This window comes from Pristiophorus japonicus, chromosome 14 (assembly GCF_044704955.1).
Source record: "Pristiophorus japonicus isolate sPriJap1 chromosome 14, sPriJap1.hap1, whole genome shotgun sequence".
NCBI lineage: Eukaryota > Metazoa > Chordata > Chondrichthyes > Pristiophoridae > Pristiophorus > Pristiophorus japonicus.
In genome coordinates this window covers 161,067,725-161,083,537 of record NC_091990.1, presented here as the reverse complement: position 1 = coordinate 161,083,537, position 15,813 = coordinate 161,067,725, and the positions used below count along the sequence as shown (strand labels likewise).

At 46.1% G+C, this 15,813-nt stretch overlaps 1 protein-coding gene across 5 annotated transcripts in view; it reads left to right on the top strand.

The window, feature by feature from the left end:
* The first annotated feature begins 2,816 nt into the window (after window positions 1–2,816).
* Window positions 2,817–15,813, top strand: part of LOC139280172 (zinc finger protein 420-like) — a 69,570-nt gene continuing 56,573 nt past the window's right edge. For 3 of the 5 annotated variants that reach the window (XM_070899736.1, XM_070899733.1, XM_070899732.1), the window contains exons 1-2: window positions 2,817–2,943; window positions 5,333–5,377. In XM_070899736.1, coding sequence (XP_070755837.1) covers window positions 2,911–2,943; window positions 5,333–5,377 — 78 coding nt within the window. In that variant the 5' untranslated portion in view covers window positions 2,817–2,910. Of the gene's footprint in view, window positions 2,944–5,332; window positions 5,425–15,813 lie in introns of all 5 variants that reach the window. The other 2 variants (XM_070899735.1, XM_070899734.1) reach the window with 2 other exon arrangements.

Sequence of the window (15,813 nt, the reverse complement as noted above, 5' to 3'; positions counted from 1 at the left end):
AATATACATTTTTTTCGAAAACATTTAATTGCAATTAATTTCAATTTTAAATATGTGAGGTGTTTTTTTGACTTAATGTTTTTCTTGTTTTAGGAGGGTTTTCTCATTGATAGTAATGGGAACTCTCATAAATATTCTCATTTTAATCAATGAGAATACTACTTAGTGATTGTGACAAATTGTGGCTTACGACAGATACTGAGAGCTAAATACTGCAGAATCTCTCGAGGAGTAAGAAAGTGCAGGGGTGAAATTAAAAAGGATATTAGGAAAGCAAAGAAAGAGCATGAAAAATTATTGGCAAATAAAATCAAGGAAAACCCAAAGATGCCTTATAATATATTAAGGTCAAGAGGATAACTAAAGAAAGGGTAGGGCCTATTAGAGACCATGAGGGTAATCTGTGTGTGGAGGCGGAAGATGTGGGTATGGTTCTTAATGAATACTTTGTGTCTGTTTTCATAAAAGAGAGGGGCGATGCAGACACTACTATCGAGGAGGAGGTGCGAAATATTAGATGAAATAAACATAATGAGAGAGGAGATATTAAGAGGTTTAGCAGCTTTGAAGGTGGATGTCCCCAGGCCCAGATGAAATGTATCCCAGGCTGTTAAGTGAAGCAAAAGAGGAAATAGCACAGACTTTGACGATCATTTTCCAGTCCTCTCTGGCTTCAGGTGTGGTGCCAGAAGACTGGAGGGCTGCTAATGTGGTACCTTTGTTTAAGAAGGGAAAAAGGGACAGACCGAGTAATTACAGGTCAGTTAACCCAACCTCAGTGGTGGGAAAATTATCGGAAAAAGTCCTGAAGGACAGGATAAATCTTCACTTAGAAAGACACGGATTAATCAAGGACAGTCAGCACGGATTTGTTAAGGTCGTGTCTGACTAACTTGATTTAATTTTTCGAGGAGGTAACCAGGAGGGTCGATGAAGGCAAAGCATATGATGTAGTGTATATGGATTTTAGCAAAGCTTTTGATAAGGTCCCACATGGCAGACTGGTCACAAATTAAAAGCCCATGAGATCCAGGGCAAAGTGGCAAGTTGGATCCAAAATTGGCTCAGAGGCAGGAAGCAAAGGGTAATGGTTGATGGGTGCTTTTGCGACTGGAATAATGTTTCCAGTGGGGTTCCGCAGGGCTCAGTGCTGGGTCCCTTGCTTTTTGTGATAAAACATGAATGATCTAGACTCGAATATAGGGGGTATGATTAAGAAGTTTGCAGATACTAAAATCGGCTTTGTGGTAGATAATGAAGAACAAAGCTGCAAACTGCAGGAAAATATCAATCAATCAATCAACTGGTCAGTGGGCAGAACAGTAGCAAATGGAATTTAATCCAGAGAAGTGTGATGGGAGGGTTAACGAGGAAAGGGAATACATATTAAATGGTGGGAAACTGAGAAGTGTAGAGGAACAAAGGGACCTTCGAGTACATGTCCACAGATCCCTGAAAGTAGCAGGCCAGGTAGATAAGGTGGTTGAGAAGGCTAACGGAATGCTTGCTTTTATTAGCCGAGGCATAGAGTACAAGAGCAGAGGGCTTATGCTTGAACTGTATAAAACACACTGGTTATACACTGGCACAGCTGGAGTACTGCGTGCAGTTCTGGTCACCGCATTACAGGAAGGATGTGATTGCACTGGAGAAGGTACAGAGGAGATTTACGAGGATGTTGCCGAGAGTGGACAGATTAGATAGGCTGGATTTGTTTTCATTGGAACAGCGGAGGCTGAGAGACCTCATTGAGGTGTATAAAATTATGAGGGGTCTAGGTATAGTGGATAGAAAGGGCCTATTTCGCTTAGCAGAGGGGTCAACAACCAGGGAGCATAAATTTAAAGTAATTGGTAGAAGGTTTAAAGGGGATTTGAGGGGAAATGTCTTCACACAGAGAGTGATGGGGGTCTGGAACTCACTGCCTGTAAGGGTGGTCGAGGCAGAAACCCTCACCGCATTTAAAGAGTACTTGGATGTGCATTTGAAGTGCCGTAATCTGCAGGGTTACGGCCTAGAGCTAGAAAGTGGGATTAGGCTGGGTAGCCTTTTGTTGGCTGGCATCGACATGATGGGCCGCAATGGCCTCCTTCCGTGCTGTAAACTTCGATGATCCTTTCATTCTACGATTGGTGGTCCAGGCCCACGTGAATCCAGCATTTCCGTACGCCCTCCGGAGCTGCACAGTGAATAAAGGCCTTCGACCACAATCATAGGTGCCTCTGTGACCACCAGGTATTTTCGTAGAATTTCTTTCGGGTCGTGAGGCCTTGGCAATTTTCGGCCCGTTGATATTTTCAACATTTAATCTTTTTTTTTATTTCCGACCTCTCCCCACCATCCGCAGCTAATTGGCCCTAAAAAAAATACAATTACTTGTTGCAGCTGCTGCAGTACTTCCAGGAACGGTGCAGTGTCTCTAGGCCTTTTGGCTAAGAGCATTGGCGCAGAGTGATCCTTGAATGGGCCCAAGGTGACCTCTGGCGTTTGTGATTTGACAAAGAATTGGAACGATTGGCTACGAATTTAAAAAAAAAACAGGGAACACCTTTAAAATACCCCTCCCCTTTACAGAAAAAGAGGAAAGCATCGATTTTATCCGGCCGCCTGCCAGCTCCCGGCCCGGCGCCAGGTGTTGGGCACTTACAGAGCCCCGCCAGGCGCCTGCGCGGTGCTCGCCATCTGGGGGGGGGGGGGGAGAGGGGGCGTGTCCTGGCCGCTCTCGCCTTTCCCAGCGCGCATGCGGGTGGGCAGAGCGCGGGCGCGCGCTCTCGCCGGCGGACGTCAGGTCACGTTACGTCGGGCGGAACGTCAAAGGGTTGCAGGCGCCTGGGACGGCTGGACGGCGGCTGGGAGCCGGGAGCCGGGGCGGTGACGTCGTGGTTCCCCGCCTTTGGTTGGCCCGCGCGCATGTCACAGAGGCGGTTGGATCAGCGCAGGCAGGTGACGTATGGCGCGCCCACCTTCGGTGTGTGTCGGTGTGTGATTGACAGGAGGCCCTGTCGTGCAGCAGCTGGGCCGCTGAGCTGCTCAATCCCCTTGGGGTAGGATTTGTGTGCAGGAGGAGATGCTGGTAGTCCTCCTCCTCCTATGTGTGGAGCTGTGCTCTTTTTGTTTCTTGGTTTGTCCACTGGCTACTCACTGTGATTGGACGAACAAGGACCTCCGAGGGTCATTGAGCGACCTCTCAAGATGGGCAAGGCCACGGGTGGAGGATTGCAGAACCACCACATTGTGGAGATTTGAGATCCTATCCCCCCCGCCCCAAAAAAAAGAAAGACACATTTCCAACAGCGCCTTTAACTGCTAACCAGATGATCTGAAGTGCATTGCAGCCAATGGCTCACTTTTTGCAGTGTAGTAATGTAGGAAACTTTGATCAGATCACCCCTTAACCGTCTAAACTCCAGGGAATACAACCTTGTTTGCGTAATCTCTCCTTGTAACTTATCATTCAGATAAACCTATGCTGTGCTCAGTTGGTAGCTGGCCTCCCACATTCTACCCTACGAAAACTTGAGGTCGTCCAAAACTAGACTGCCCGACTCCTCTACCTCCCACCAAGTCCCGCTCGCCCATCACCCCTGTGCTCGCTGACCTACATTGGCTCCCGGTTAAGCAACGTCTCGATTTCAAAATTCTCATCCTTGTTTTCAAATCCCTCCACGGCCTTGCCCCTCCCTATCTCTGTAATCTCCTTCAGCCTCACAACCTTCTGAGGTATCTGCACTCCTCAAATTCTGCCTTCTTGAGCATCCCTGATTTTAACTGCTCAGCTATCGGTGACCATGGCTTCAGCTGCCGAGGCCCTAAGCTCTCTAAAACCCCTCCCCAAACGTCTCTGCCTCTCTCCTTCTCTTTCCTCCTTTAAAACCTACCTCTTTGACCAAGCTTTTGGTCAGCTGCCGTGATTTCTTATGTGGCTCGGTGTCGATGTTTTGTCTTGTAACATTCCTGTGAAACACCTTGGGACGTTTTACTATGTTAAAGGTGCTATATAGATACAAGTTGTTGTTGAAATGTGGCAACCAGATTACGCACAGCAATCTCCCTCAGACAGCAATGTGATAATGACCAGATAATCTGTGTTTTAATGATGTTGATCGAGGGATAAATATTAGCCCAAACACTGTGGAGAAATAGTGCCATAGGATATTTTACGTCCACCTGAGAGGGCAGTCGCCCGGGGTCTCAGTTTTAACGTCTCATCGAAAACATAGCACCTCCGACAGTGCAGCACTCCCTCAGTACTGCACTGAGTGTCAGCCTAGATTTTTGAGCTCGAGTCCCTGGAGTGGGACTTGAACTCACAAACTACTGACTCGGAAGCCAGAGTACTACCAACTGAGCACAGCATAGGTTTATCTGAATGATATGCGGACTCCAAGGGTTAAGTTACAAGGAGAGATTACGCAAACAAGGTTGTATTCCCTGGAGTTTAGAAGGTTAAGGGGTGATCTGATCAAAGTTTTCAAGATTTAAGGGGAACAGATAAAGAGAAACTATTTCTGCTGGTTGGGAAGTCTAGACTAGGGCCATAGTGTAAAAATTAGAGCCAGATCTTTCAGGAGTGAAATTAGGAAACACTTCTACACACACAGAGTGGTAGAAGTTTGGAACTCTCTTCCCCAAATGGGAATTGATGGTAGATCAATTGTTAATTTTAAATGTGAGATTGATAGCTTTTTGTTAACCAAAGGTATTAAGCGATATGGGCCAAAGGCAGATATATGGAGTTAGGTCACAGATCAGCCAAGATCTCATTATTGGTGGAATAGACTCGAGGGGCTGAATGTCTTACTCCTGTTTCTATTTTCCTAAGTTACTGTGATTGATGGGCAAGGACATCAGAATTAGGAGCAGGATATACGAGAGAAACTGGGGTTGTTCTCCTTGGAGCAGAGAAAAGTTGAGAGGAAATTTGATAGAGGTGTTCAAAATCATGATTGGTCTAGACAGAGTAGATAGAGAGAAACTGTTCCCATTGGCAGAAGGGTCGAGAACAAGAGGACTCAAATTTAAGGTGATTGGCAGGAGAACCAAAGGTGGCATGAGAAAAACTTTTTTATGCAGCGAGTGGTTATTTTTTTTTTATTCGTTCAGTGGGTGTGGGCATCGCTGGCAAGGCCAGCATTTATTGCCCATCCCTAATTGCCCTTGAGAAGATGGTGGAGAGCCGCCTTCTTGAATTGCCGCAGTCCGTGTGGTGAAGGTACTCCACAGTGCTGTCAGCGAGGGAGTAGCAGGATTTTGACCCAGCGACCATGAAGGAATGGTGTGTGACTGAGAATGTGGAGGATCTGGAGTTCTCATGCTGCTATTGTCCTTCTAGGTGGTGGAGGTCGTGGGTTTGGGAGGTGCTGCCGAAGAAGCCTTGGTGAGTTGCTGCAGTGCATCTTGTAGATGGTACACATTGCAGCCACGGTATGTTGGTGATGAAGGGAGTGAATGTTTAAGATTATGATTTAGAATGCACTGCCTAAAGGGATGGTGGGGGCAGATTCAATCATGGCTTTCAAAAGGGAATTAGATAACTACCTGAAGGAAAAGAAATTGCTGGGCTACAGGGAAAGGGTGGGGGAGTGGGACCAGCTGAAGAGTTCTTGCAGAGAGCCAGCATGGGCTCCTTCTGTGCTGTGACCATTCTATAGTTCTATAAGAACATAAGAATTAGGAGCAGGAGTAGGCCATCTGGCCCCTTCGAGCCTGCACTGCCATTCAATAAGATCATGGCTGATCTTCGACTTCAACTCCACTTTCTTATCCGATCCCCATAGAGCCCAAGGACCTCAGGATTATTGAGGGACCTCAGGAGGAGCAAGGCCAGGTGTGGAGGAGTACAGAGCCATATAGTGTATTTCACGACATCCCAATTACAGCCAATGAAGTACTTCTGATGATAGATTGAATAGACTGGGTCTTTACTCGTTGGAGTTCAGAAGGATGAGGGGTGATCTTATAGAAACATTTAAAATAATGAAAGGGATAGACAAGATAGAGGCAGAGAGGTTATTTCCACTGGTCGGGGAGATTAGAACTAGGGGGCACAGCCTCAAAATACGAGGTAGCCAATTTAAAACCGAGTTGAGAAGGAATTTCTTCTCCCAGAGAGTTGTGAATCTGTGGAATTCTCTGCCCAAGGAAGCAGTTGAGGCTAGCTCATTGAATATATTCAAATCACAGATAGATAGATTTTTAACCAATAAGGGAATTAAGGGTTGCGGGGAGCAGGCGGGTAAGTGGAGCTGAGTCCACGGCCAGATCAGCCATGATCTTGTTGGGTGGCGGAGCAGGCTCGAGGGGCTAGATGGCCTACTCCTGTTCCTAATTCTCATGTTCTTATGTTCTTATTAATGTTGGGGAAGTCCAGAACCAGGGGTCACAGTCTAAGGATAAGGGGTAAGCCATTTAGGACTGAGATGAGGAGAAACTTCTTCACCCAGAGAGTGGTGAACCTGTGGAATTCTCTACCACAGAAAGTTGTTGAGGCCAATTCACTAACTATATTCAAAAAGGAGTTAGATGAAGTCCTTACTACTAGGGGGATCAAGGGGTATGGCGAGAAAGCAGGAATGGGGTACTGAAGTTGCATGTTCAGCCATGAACTCATTGAATGGTGGTGCAGGCTCGAAGGGCTGAATGGCCTTCTCCTGCACCTATTTTCTATGTATCTATGAAGTGTAGTCACTGTTGTAATGTAGGAAATGCAGACAGCCAATTTACACACAGCAAGCTCCTACAAAGAGCAATGTGATAATGATTAGATAATCTGTTAGTTGAGGGATAAATAGTGGTCTAGACACTGGGGATAACCCCCCTGCTCTTCTTCAAATAGTGCCATGAGATCTTTTACATCTGGCTGAGAGGGCAGATGGGGCCTCAGTTTAACATCTCATCCAAGAGACAGCGCCTCAGACTGTGCAGCACTTCCTCAGTGCTGCATTGGAGTGTTAGCCTAGATTTTTGTGCTCAAGTCTCTGGAGTGGGATTTAAACGCACAACTGTCTGTGTCAGAGGCGAGAGTGCTACCCACTGAGCCACAACTGACACAAAAGGAAAGAGCTGCAGATTCATGGAACAGGATTAGGCCATTTAGCCCCTCCAGCCTGCTCCGTCATTCAATGAGATCGTGGCTGATCCGCTCCTCAACCTAGGGTTTCCAAGTCTGGTTGGATGCATTCCTGGAGGTTTTATCAGATGACAGTCCCCATTCAGTCAAACAGCTTTTTTTCCCTCATCGAAAATATTTTTATAATGAATAATCAAAAGATTTCAAAGAAAATGCTAAAAAAAAATGCACGAGTTTTTTAATGCCCCTATGATTTTTCGCCCAGTTTGCTTGCAGCACTGTCCAGGACAATTGTGGAGGCTTGCCAATGCCACTAAAACCCCATTAACCCACCTTTGCTCCATGTCCCTTATCTAAAAAAAATCTTAATCGTTCTCCATCTTGAAAACAACAATTCTCCCTCAGTATCCACAACCTTTTGGGGGTGAGAGTATGTAGTCTTTTTGATGAGGTTGGGTATCTTAGCCCAACTCGACCCTTGGTATCCACATGTGCACCTTCCCAGTAAGGATCAAGGCTACCATTCTGTCTAAAAAGAGTGAGATTTGACAGGTCTTAATTTTTTTTAAATTAGGCTTTTGGATGTCACTCATATCTCAATCTGAAGGTTCTGGGATCAAGCCCTACTCCAGAACTTGAGCATGCAATGTAGGCTGATACTCTACTGCAGTACCAAGGGAGTGATGCATTGTCAAGAGTTGTCATTATTCAGATGAAATGTTAAATTAAGGCCCTGTCTGGCTGTTTACTTGGATAGAATCATGGAAATTTACGGCACAGAAGGAGGTCATTTGGCTCATTATGTCTGTGCCGACCAAAAAAAGTTATCCAGCCTAATCCCACTTTCCAGCTCTTGGTCCGCAGCCTTGTAAATGACAGCACTTCAAGTGCATATCCAAGTACTTTTTAAATGCAATGAGGGTTTCTGCCTCTAGCACCCTTTCATAGAAACATAGAAAATAGGTGCAGGAGCAGGCCATTCAGCCCTTCTAGCCTGCACCGCCATTCAATGAGTTCATGGCTGAACATGAAACTTCAGTACCCCATTCCTGCTTTCTCGCCATAACCCTTGATCCCCCGAGTAGTAAGGACTTCATCTAACTCCCTTTTGAATATATTTAGTGAATTGGCCTCAACTACTTTCTGTGGTAGAGAATTCCACAGGTTCACCACTCTCTGGGTGAAGAAGTTTCTCCTCATCTCGGTCCTAAATGGCTTACCCCTTATCCTCAGACTGTGACCCCTGGTTCTGGACTTCCCCAACATTGGGAACATTCTTCCTGCATCTAACCTGTCTAAACCCGTCAGAATTTTAAACGTTTCTATGAGGTCCCCTCTCATTCTTCTGAACTCCAGTGAATACAAGCCCAGTTGATCCAGTCTTTCTTGATAGGTCAGTCCCGCCATCCCGGGAATCAGTCTGGTGAATCTTCGCTGCACTCCCTCAATAGCAAGAATGTCCTTCCTCAAGTTAGGAGACCAAAACTGTACACAATACTCCAGGTGTGGCCTCACCAAGGCCCTGTACAACTGTAGCAACACCTCCCTGCCCCTGTATTCAAATCCCCTCGCTATGAAGGCCAACATGCCATTTGCTTTCTTAACCGCCTGCTGTACCTGCATGCTAACCTTCAATGACTGATGTACCATGACACCCAGGCCTCGTTGCATCTTCCCTTTTCCTAATCTGTCACCATTCAGATAATAGTCTATCTCTCTGTTTTTACCACCAAAGTGGATAACCTCACATTTATCCACATTATACTTCATCTGCCATGCATTTGCCCACTCACCTAACCTATCCAAGTCACTCTGCAGCCTAATAGCATCCTCCTCGCAGCTCACACTGCCACCCAACTTAGTGTCATCCGCAAATTTGGAGATACTGCATTTAATCCCCTCGTCTAAATCATTAATGTACAATGTAAACAGCTGGGGCCCCAGCACAGAACCTTGCGGCACCCCACTAGTCACTGCCTGCCATTCTGAAAAGTACCCGTTTACTCCTACTCTTTGCTTCCTGTCTGACAACCAGTTCTCAATCCACGTCAGCACACTACCCCCAATCCCATGTGCTTTAACTTTGCACATTAATCTCTTGTGTGGGACCTTGTCGAAAGCCTTCTGAAAGTCCAAATATACCACATCAACTGGTTCTCCTTTGTCCACTTTACTGGAAACATCCTCAAAAAATTCCAGAAGATTTGTCAAGGATGATTTCCCTTTCACAAATCCATGCTGACTTGGACCTATCATGTCACCATTTTCCAGATGCACTGCTATGACATCCTTAATAATTGATTCCATCATTTTACCCACTACTGAGGTCAGGCTGACCGGTCTATAATTCCCTGTTTTCTCTCCCTCCTTTTTTAAAAAGTGGGGTTACATTGGCTACCCTCCACTCCATAGGAACTGATCCAGAGTCAATGGAAGTGAGATCCAGACCCTCGCCATCCTCTGGGTGAAAATAGTTCTCAACTCCCCTCTAAATCACCTACTGATTACTTGGATGTAAAAGATCCCATGACACTATTTGAAGAGGGCAGCGAGTTTTCTCACTGACCTAGTCAACATTTTTTCTTGAAAAACAGATCGCATTAGCCACTCATCTTTTTGAAGTTTGCTGCAAGTTAGCGTCCATATTTAGCTAACATAACAGTAATGAATTAATTAGATGTGAAGTGTTTTGCAATGTCCTTATGGCATTAGGTGACGCTGCATGAATGCAGATCCTCTTTCACTTCAGCCCATTGAAGTTGCATTTAAATGCAATAACATCTGTTGTATGTCACTGGCAAAATAAGCAGAACTCCATAATTTAGATACATTTCTGACTTTTACTTTTTCATATATTTCATGTCACTCTGGTAATTTAATTTTTCATGGTTTCCCACTGGAGTGAGAAACAACTTGTATGGTAATAGCTCATTTTTTTTTACAACATCCTTTGAAACATTTGCATAGTTTGGCTTGACAATAAACATGAGAAGCTTGTAATATTTTGTAGTTTTGTGTGGTAAATTTACTACCATTGTACAATGAAGTGCATGTAAGCACTTCAAAAAATCTACACACTGTACAGAATGTTTAGTGAAAGACATGAAATACTGTAGATGTGTGACATAGTGAATTTTGAGGTGTGTGTGAGAATGGGGTTTGTGCGGGGTTCAGTGGAAGTTACAGAATTTTTGCCAATCATAATACCAAACAAAAATATGTTTTTAATATTTCATGAATTTCTTTGGGGATTATGACTGTATAAGTAATCACAGGTACCTAATATTGGCTCTGCAAACTTAGCAAGAGATCAATATTTTTATTTATTCGTACCATGTTATACATCCTTTTGAATAATGTTTAAAATATATGGTCTTTGAACAAAGAATGTAATTTAACAAAATTGTTACCAGAACATTGGAAGATGTAATACTAGAAGTTGGCCTTTATTTATGCAATTATAATTCCCGCTGTCATTTACTGACATCAAAAGTTAAGTGTAACCTATAGTGTTGCACACAATAAATCTGTTCTCCCAGATACCAGGCAAATTTAATAAATGAGTAAGTTGCTTTTCTTTTATATCTCCTGAATTCCCAATTGGGAAAACCATTGATTCTGATTTCAGAGAGTGAGCATCATTGCTGTTGTGGCGTGGAATATATACATCCAAATACCCTAAATACTGATCTCGTTCGGTTTCCACCATACTGACCTGGAATATTTGTTACCCCCAATCCACAAATAGTGATATCAGAATGATTAATCTTACTAGTGCTAAGATGCTTCTCGTGTGGGATGTGTTTACAATCGAGTCTATAAATTTCCCTAAATATGTGATTAACACTTTGCATCTTGCTTGTGGACTTCACCAGAATGTTCTTTTTTCCCTCCTACTCTTCCTGGATTCTATCTTCTCCAGTGCCAATGTTTCACTTATGATTGTGCTGGGATAATAGCTATACAATCTATTGTTAGTGGACGGGCCCATTCACCGATCAATGCTGACTGGTTTGCCATATGTCTAAGTAAATGATAGAAATTTACAGCACGGAAGGAGGTCATTTTGGTCCATAATGTCCGCGCCGACCAACAAAGAGCTATCCAGTCTAATCCCACTTTTCAGCTCTTGGTCCGTAGCCCGGTAGGCTACTGAACTTCAAGTGCATATCCAGATGCTTTTTAAATGCGGTAAGGGTTTCTGCCTCTACCACCCTTTCAGGCAGTGAGTTCCAGACCTCCACCACCCTCTGGATGAAGACATTTACCCTCAAATCCCCTCTAAACCTCCTACCAATGACTTTAAATCTATGCCCTCTAACGTTTATTTGTTGCAGATGGAATGTATAACCTCCAAGGTCTAATTTGTACCACTGCCAAGCCCATGCACTGACTATGATATAGACATCCACAAGATGCACTGCAGCAATTCACTATGGCTTCTTTGACAGTGCCTCCCAAATCCGCGACCTCTATCACCTAGAAGGACAAGGGCAGCAGGTGCATGGGAACACCATCACTTGCAAGTTCCCCTCCAAGTCACGTACCATCCTGACTTGGAAATATATTTCCGTTCCTTCATTGTGTGTGTCAAAATCCTTGCTCCCTCTCTAATCGCACTATGGGTACCTTCACCTCACGGACTGCAGCAGTTCAAGAAAGCAGCTCATCTTCTCAAATGCAATTAGGGATGAATAATAAATGCTGGTTCTGCCAGTGAAGTCCACATCCCGTGAATGAATGAATAAAAAAAAGTATCATAGAATCATATATCACAGAAGGAGGCCATTCAGACCATCGTGCCTGTGCTGGCTCTTTGAAAGAGCGACCAGTTAGTCCCACTACCTTGCTCTTTCCCCATAGCCCTGTAAATGTTTCATTTTTAAGTGGAGATCCAATTACCTTTTGAAAGTTACCATTGAATCCGCTTCCACCACATTATTGGCAATGCATTCCAGCTCATAACAACTCGCTGATTTAAAAAAAATGTCCTCATCTCCCCAGCTAGCTTTTTTTTTGCCAAGTTTCTTATAATCTGCATCCACTGGTTACTGACCATCCTACCAGTCATCATCATAGGCGGTACCTCGAACGAGGATGACTTGCTTCCACACCAAAAGGAATGAGTTCACAGATGTTTCAATGGAGAACCCTATATTTTAGTCCTGAACTCCAGAGATGGAAGATGCCTGTGCGTGGATTTTTTTAACGTGTGGTGACCATTCCACATCAGCCACCACACGGGCTTGACAGAGCTCGGCCTTTATCCAGTGGCAAGGGCAAACCAGGACGACTGGAGACCTACTCTTCTGCATGGACCTAGTGTGCACACACATCGCAGTGTGGGCTGGCCCGTGCTGCCCCAGGGCCCTCGGCTCTTCTGGGCCCCGCACCCTCATTTGCCGCACCTCCGCCACGATCACTTGTCGCTCCTCCACCACAAACATTCGCTGCACCTCCGCCTTGACCTCTCAACCTTCCTCCGCCATGATCTCTCGCTGCTACTCCACCAGAAAACATTCGCCACACTTCGGCCACGATCACTTACCGCTCCCCCGCCTCAATCATTCGCCATACCTTCGCCACGATCTCTTGCCGCTCCTCTGCCCGACCTTCCCGCTCCTCTGCCCCGACCTTCCCGCTCCTTCGTTGTGCCTGGGCCCCGCTGATACACCTGCCCACGCTCTAACCGGCAACCTGGGCCTTGATGACGTCACCCAGTCAGTCGCTCACCTAGAAGTCGTCGCACACTTGGGACAACTCGCGCTGGAAGTTGTGGTGGTATGCCCTCAATGTTGAAGGGCCCGCGCTCGCTCTTTTATCCTCCCGATCTGCGATGGTGTCCTCTCGCAGGTCAGGGCGGCCATCCTGCCAGTGGAGGGTCGCTAACTGTAGATGAGGCTATATATCTACAATCACAATCACTAAGGAGGTGGTACTCAGTAAGATAATGGGACTAAAGGCAGATAAATCCCCTGGACCTGATGGCTTGCATCCAAGGGTCTTTAAGAGAAGTAGCAGCAGGGATTGTGGATGCATTGGTTGTAATTTACCAAAATTCCCTGGATTCTGGGGCGGTCCCAGCAGATTGGAAAACTGCAAATGTAATGCCCCTATTTTAAAAAAAAGGAGGCACACAAAAAGCAGGAAACCATAGACCAGTTAGCCTAACATCTGTGGTTGGGAAAATGTTGGAATCCATTATTAAAGAAGCTGTAGCAGAACATTGGGAAAAGCAAAATTCAGTCAGGCAGAGTCAGCATGGATTTATGAAGGGGAAGTCACGTTTGACAAATTTGCTGGAGTTCTTTGAAGATGTAACGAACAGGATGGATAAAGGGGAATCAATGGATGTGGTGTATTTGGACTTCCAGAAGGCATTTGATAAAGTGCCACATAAAAGGTTACTGCACAAGATAAAAGTTCACGGGGTTGGGGGTAATATATTAGCATGGATAAAGGATTGGCTAACTAACAGAAAACAAAGAGTCAGGATAAATGGTTCATTCTCTGGTTGGCAACCAATAACTAGTGGGGTACCGCAGGGATCAGTGCTGGGACCCCAACTATTTGCAATCTATATTAACGACTTGGAAGAAAGGACCAAGTGTAATGTAGCCAAGTTTGCTGACGATACAAAGATGGGAGGAAAAGCAATGTGTGAGGAGAACACAAAAAATTTGCAAAAGGATATAAACTAGCTAAGTGAGTGAGCAAAAATTTGGCAGCTGGAGTGTAATGTTGGAAAGTGTGAGGTCATGCACTTTGGCAGAAAATAAATCAAAGAGCAAGTTATTATTTAAATGGAGAAAGATTGCAAAGTGCTGCAGTACAGCAGGACCTGGGGGTACTTGTGCATGAAACACAAAAGGATAGTATGCAGGTACAGCAAGTGATCAGGAAAGCCAATGGAATCTTGGCCTTTATTGCAAAGGGGATGGAGTATAAAAGCAGGGAAGTCTTGCTACAATTGTACAGGGTATTGGTGAGGCCACACCTGGAATACTGCGTGCAGTTTTGGTTTCCATATTTACGAAAGGATATACTTGTTTTGGAAGCAGTTCAGAGAAGGTTCACTAGTTGATTCCAGAGATGAAGGGGTTGACGTATGAGGAAAGGTTGAGTAGGTTGGGCCTCGACTCATTGGAATTCAGAAGAATGAGAGGTGATCTTATCGAAACGTATAAGATTGGGGGCCCAAGTTTCCACAAGAAAAAAAACGGGCGCCCCTCCGAGCTGGGCGCCCGTTTTTCGCGCCTAAAACGGCGCCTAAAAAAATCCTCGGTATTCTGCACCAACTTACAGGTCCTCTGGCCCTCGGCGCAGCCAGCACGAGCTGTGGGGGGGCGGAGCCAGGACCCGGCGCTGAAAACAGTGCCGGGACCTCTGCACATGCGCGCTACAGTCGGCACGCAAGTGCAGTAGCTCCAGGCGCCGAACTGTGTGGGAGGGGCCCGAAGCACGCAGCCCCTAGCCCTGGCCCAATGGCCTCACTGGGGCTCCTCCCACGGCCAGCTCCTGCTCCCCGCCTGACCAGACCCGACACTCGCTCCCCCCCCACCGCTGACCAGACCTGACCCGACACCCGCTCCGACCCGACACCCGCTTCCCCCCCCCGCCCCGACCCGACACCTGCTCCCCCCCCACCCCCGCCCCGCCCCGAGACCCGACCCCCGTTCCCCCAACGACCCGACCCGACCTGAGACCCGCTACCCCCGCCCCCGACTGACCCGACCCGCGCTCCTGTTCCCCGACCCGATGCCCCCCCCTCCCTCCCCCTCTCCCTCCCTCCCTCCCCCCTCTCTCTCCTCCCTCCCCCTCTCTCTCTCTCTCTCCCTCCCCCTCCCCCTCTCTCTCTCCCTCCCCTTCTCTCTCTCCCTCCCTCCCTCCCTCCCCCCCCTCTCTCCCTCTCTCCCTCTCTCCCTCTCTCCCTCTCTCCCTCTCTCCCTCTCTCCCTCTCTCCCTCTCTCCCTCTCTCTCCTGCTCAGCGGCACGAATGGCTGCAGAATTCTCCGTGCCTGAAGCACTTTCACACAGGTAGGAAGATGGTTTATTTAATATTTTCTTGGCTTATAAATGTTTATTCAGGTTGGATTTATTTGTATAATATTTGTAGAAGTATAAATAAGGATTTATTGTCGAATTTAATGAGTTCCCTTCCCCCCCCCCCCCCCTCCACCTCGTTCTGGACGCCTAATTTGTAACCTGCGCCTGATTTTTTAACGTGTAGAACAGGTTTTTTCAGTTCTACAAAAATCTTCACTGGCTCCATTCTACTTTAGTTTGGAGTACGTTTTCACTGTGGAAACTTTCAAATCAGGCGTCAGTGGCCGGACACGCCCCCTTTTGAAGAAAAAATTCTGTTCTAAACTAGAACTGCTCTACCTGACTAGAACTGCAGAAAAAAAAATGTGGAGAATTGCGATTTCTAAAATAGTCCGTTCTCCATCAGGTGCGAATCATGTGGAAACTTGGGCCCTATGAGGGGGCTTGACAAGGTGGATGCAGAGAGGATGTTTCCACTGATGGAGGAGACTGGAACTAGAGGGCATGATCTTAGAATAAGTGGTCGCCCATTTAAAACTGAGATGAGAAATTTCTTCTCTGAGGTTTGCAAATCTGTGGAATTCGCTGCCTCAGAGAGCTGTGGAAGCTGGGACATTGAATAAATTTAAGACAGAAATAGATAGTTTCTTAAACGATAAGAGAATAAGGGGTTATGGGGAGCGGTCAGAGAAGTGGAG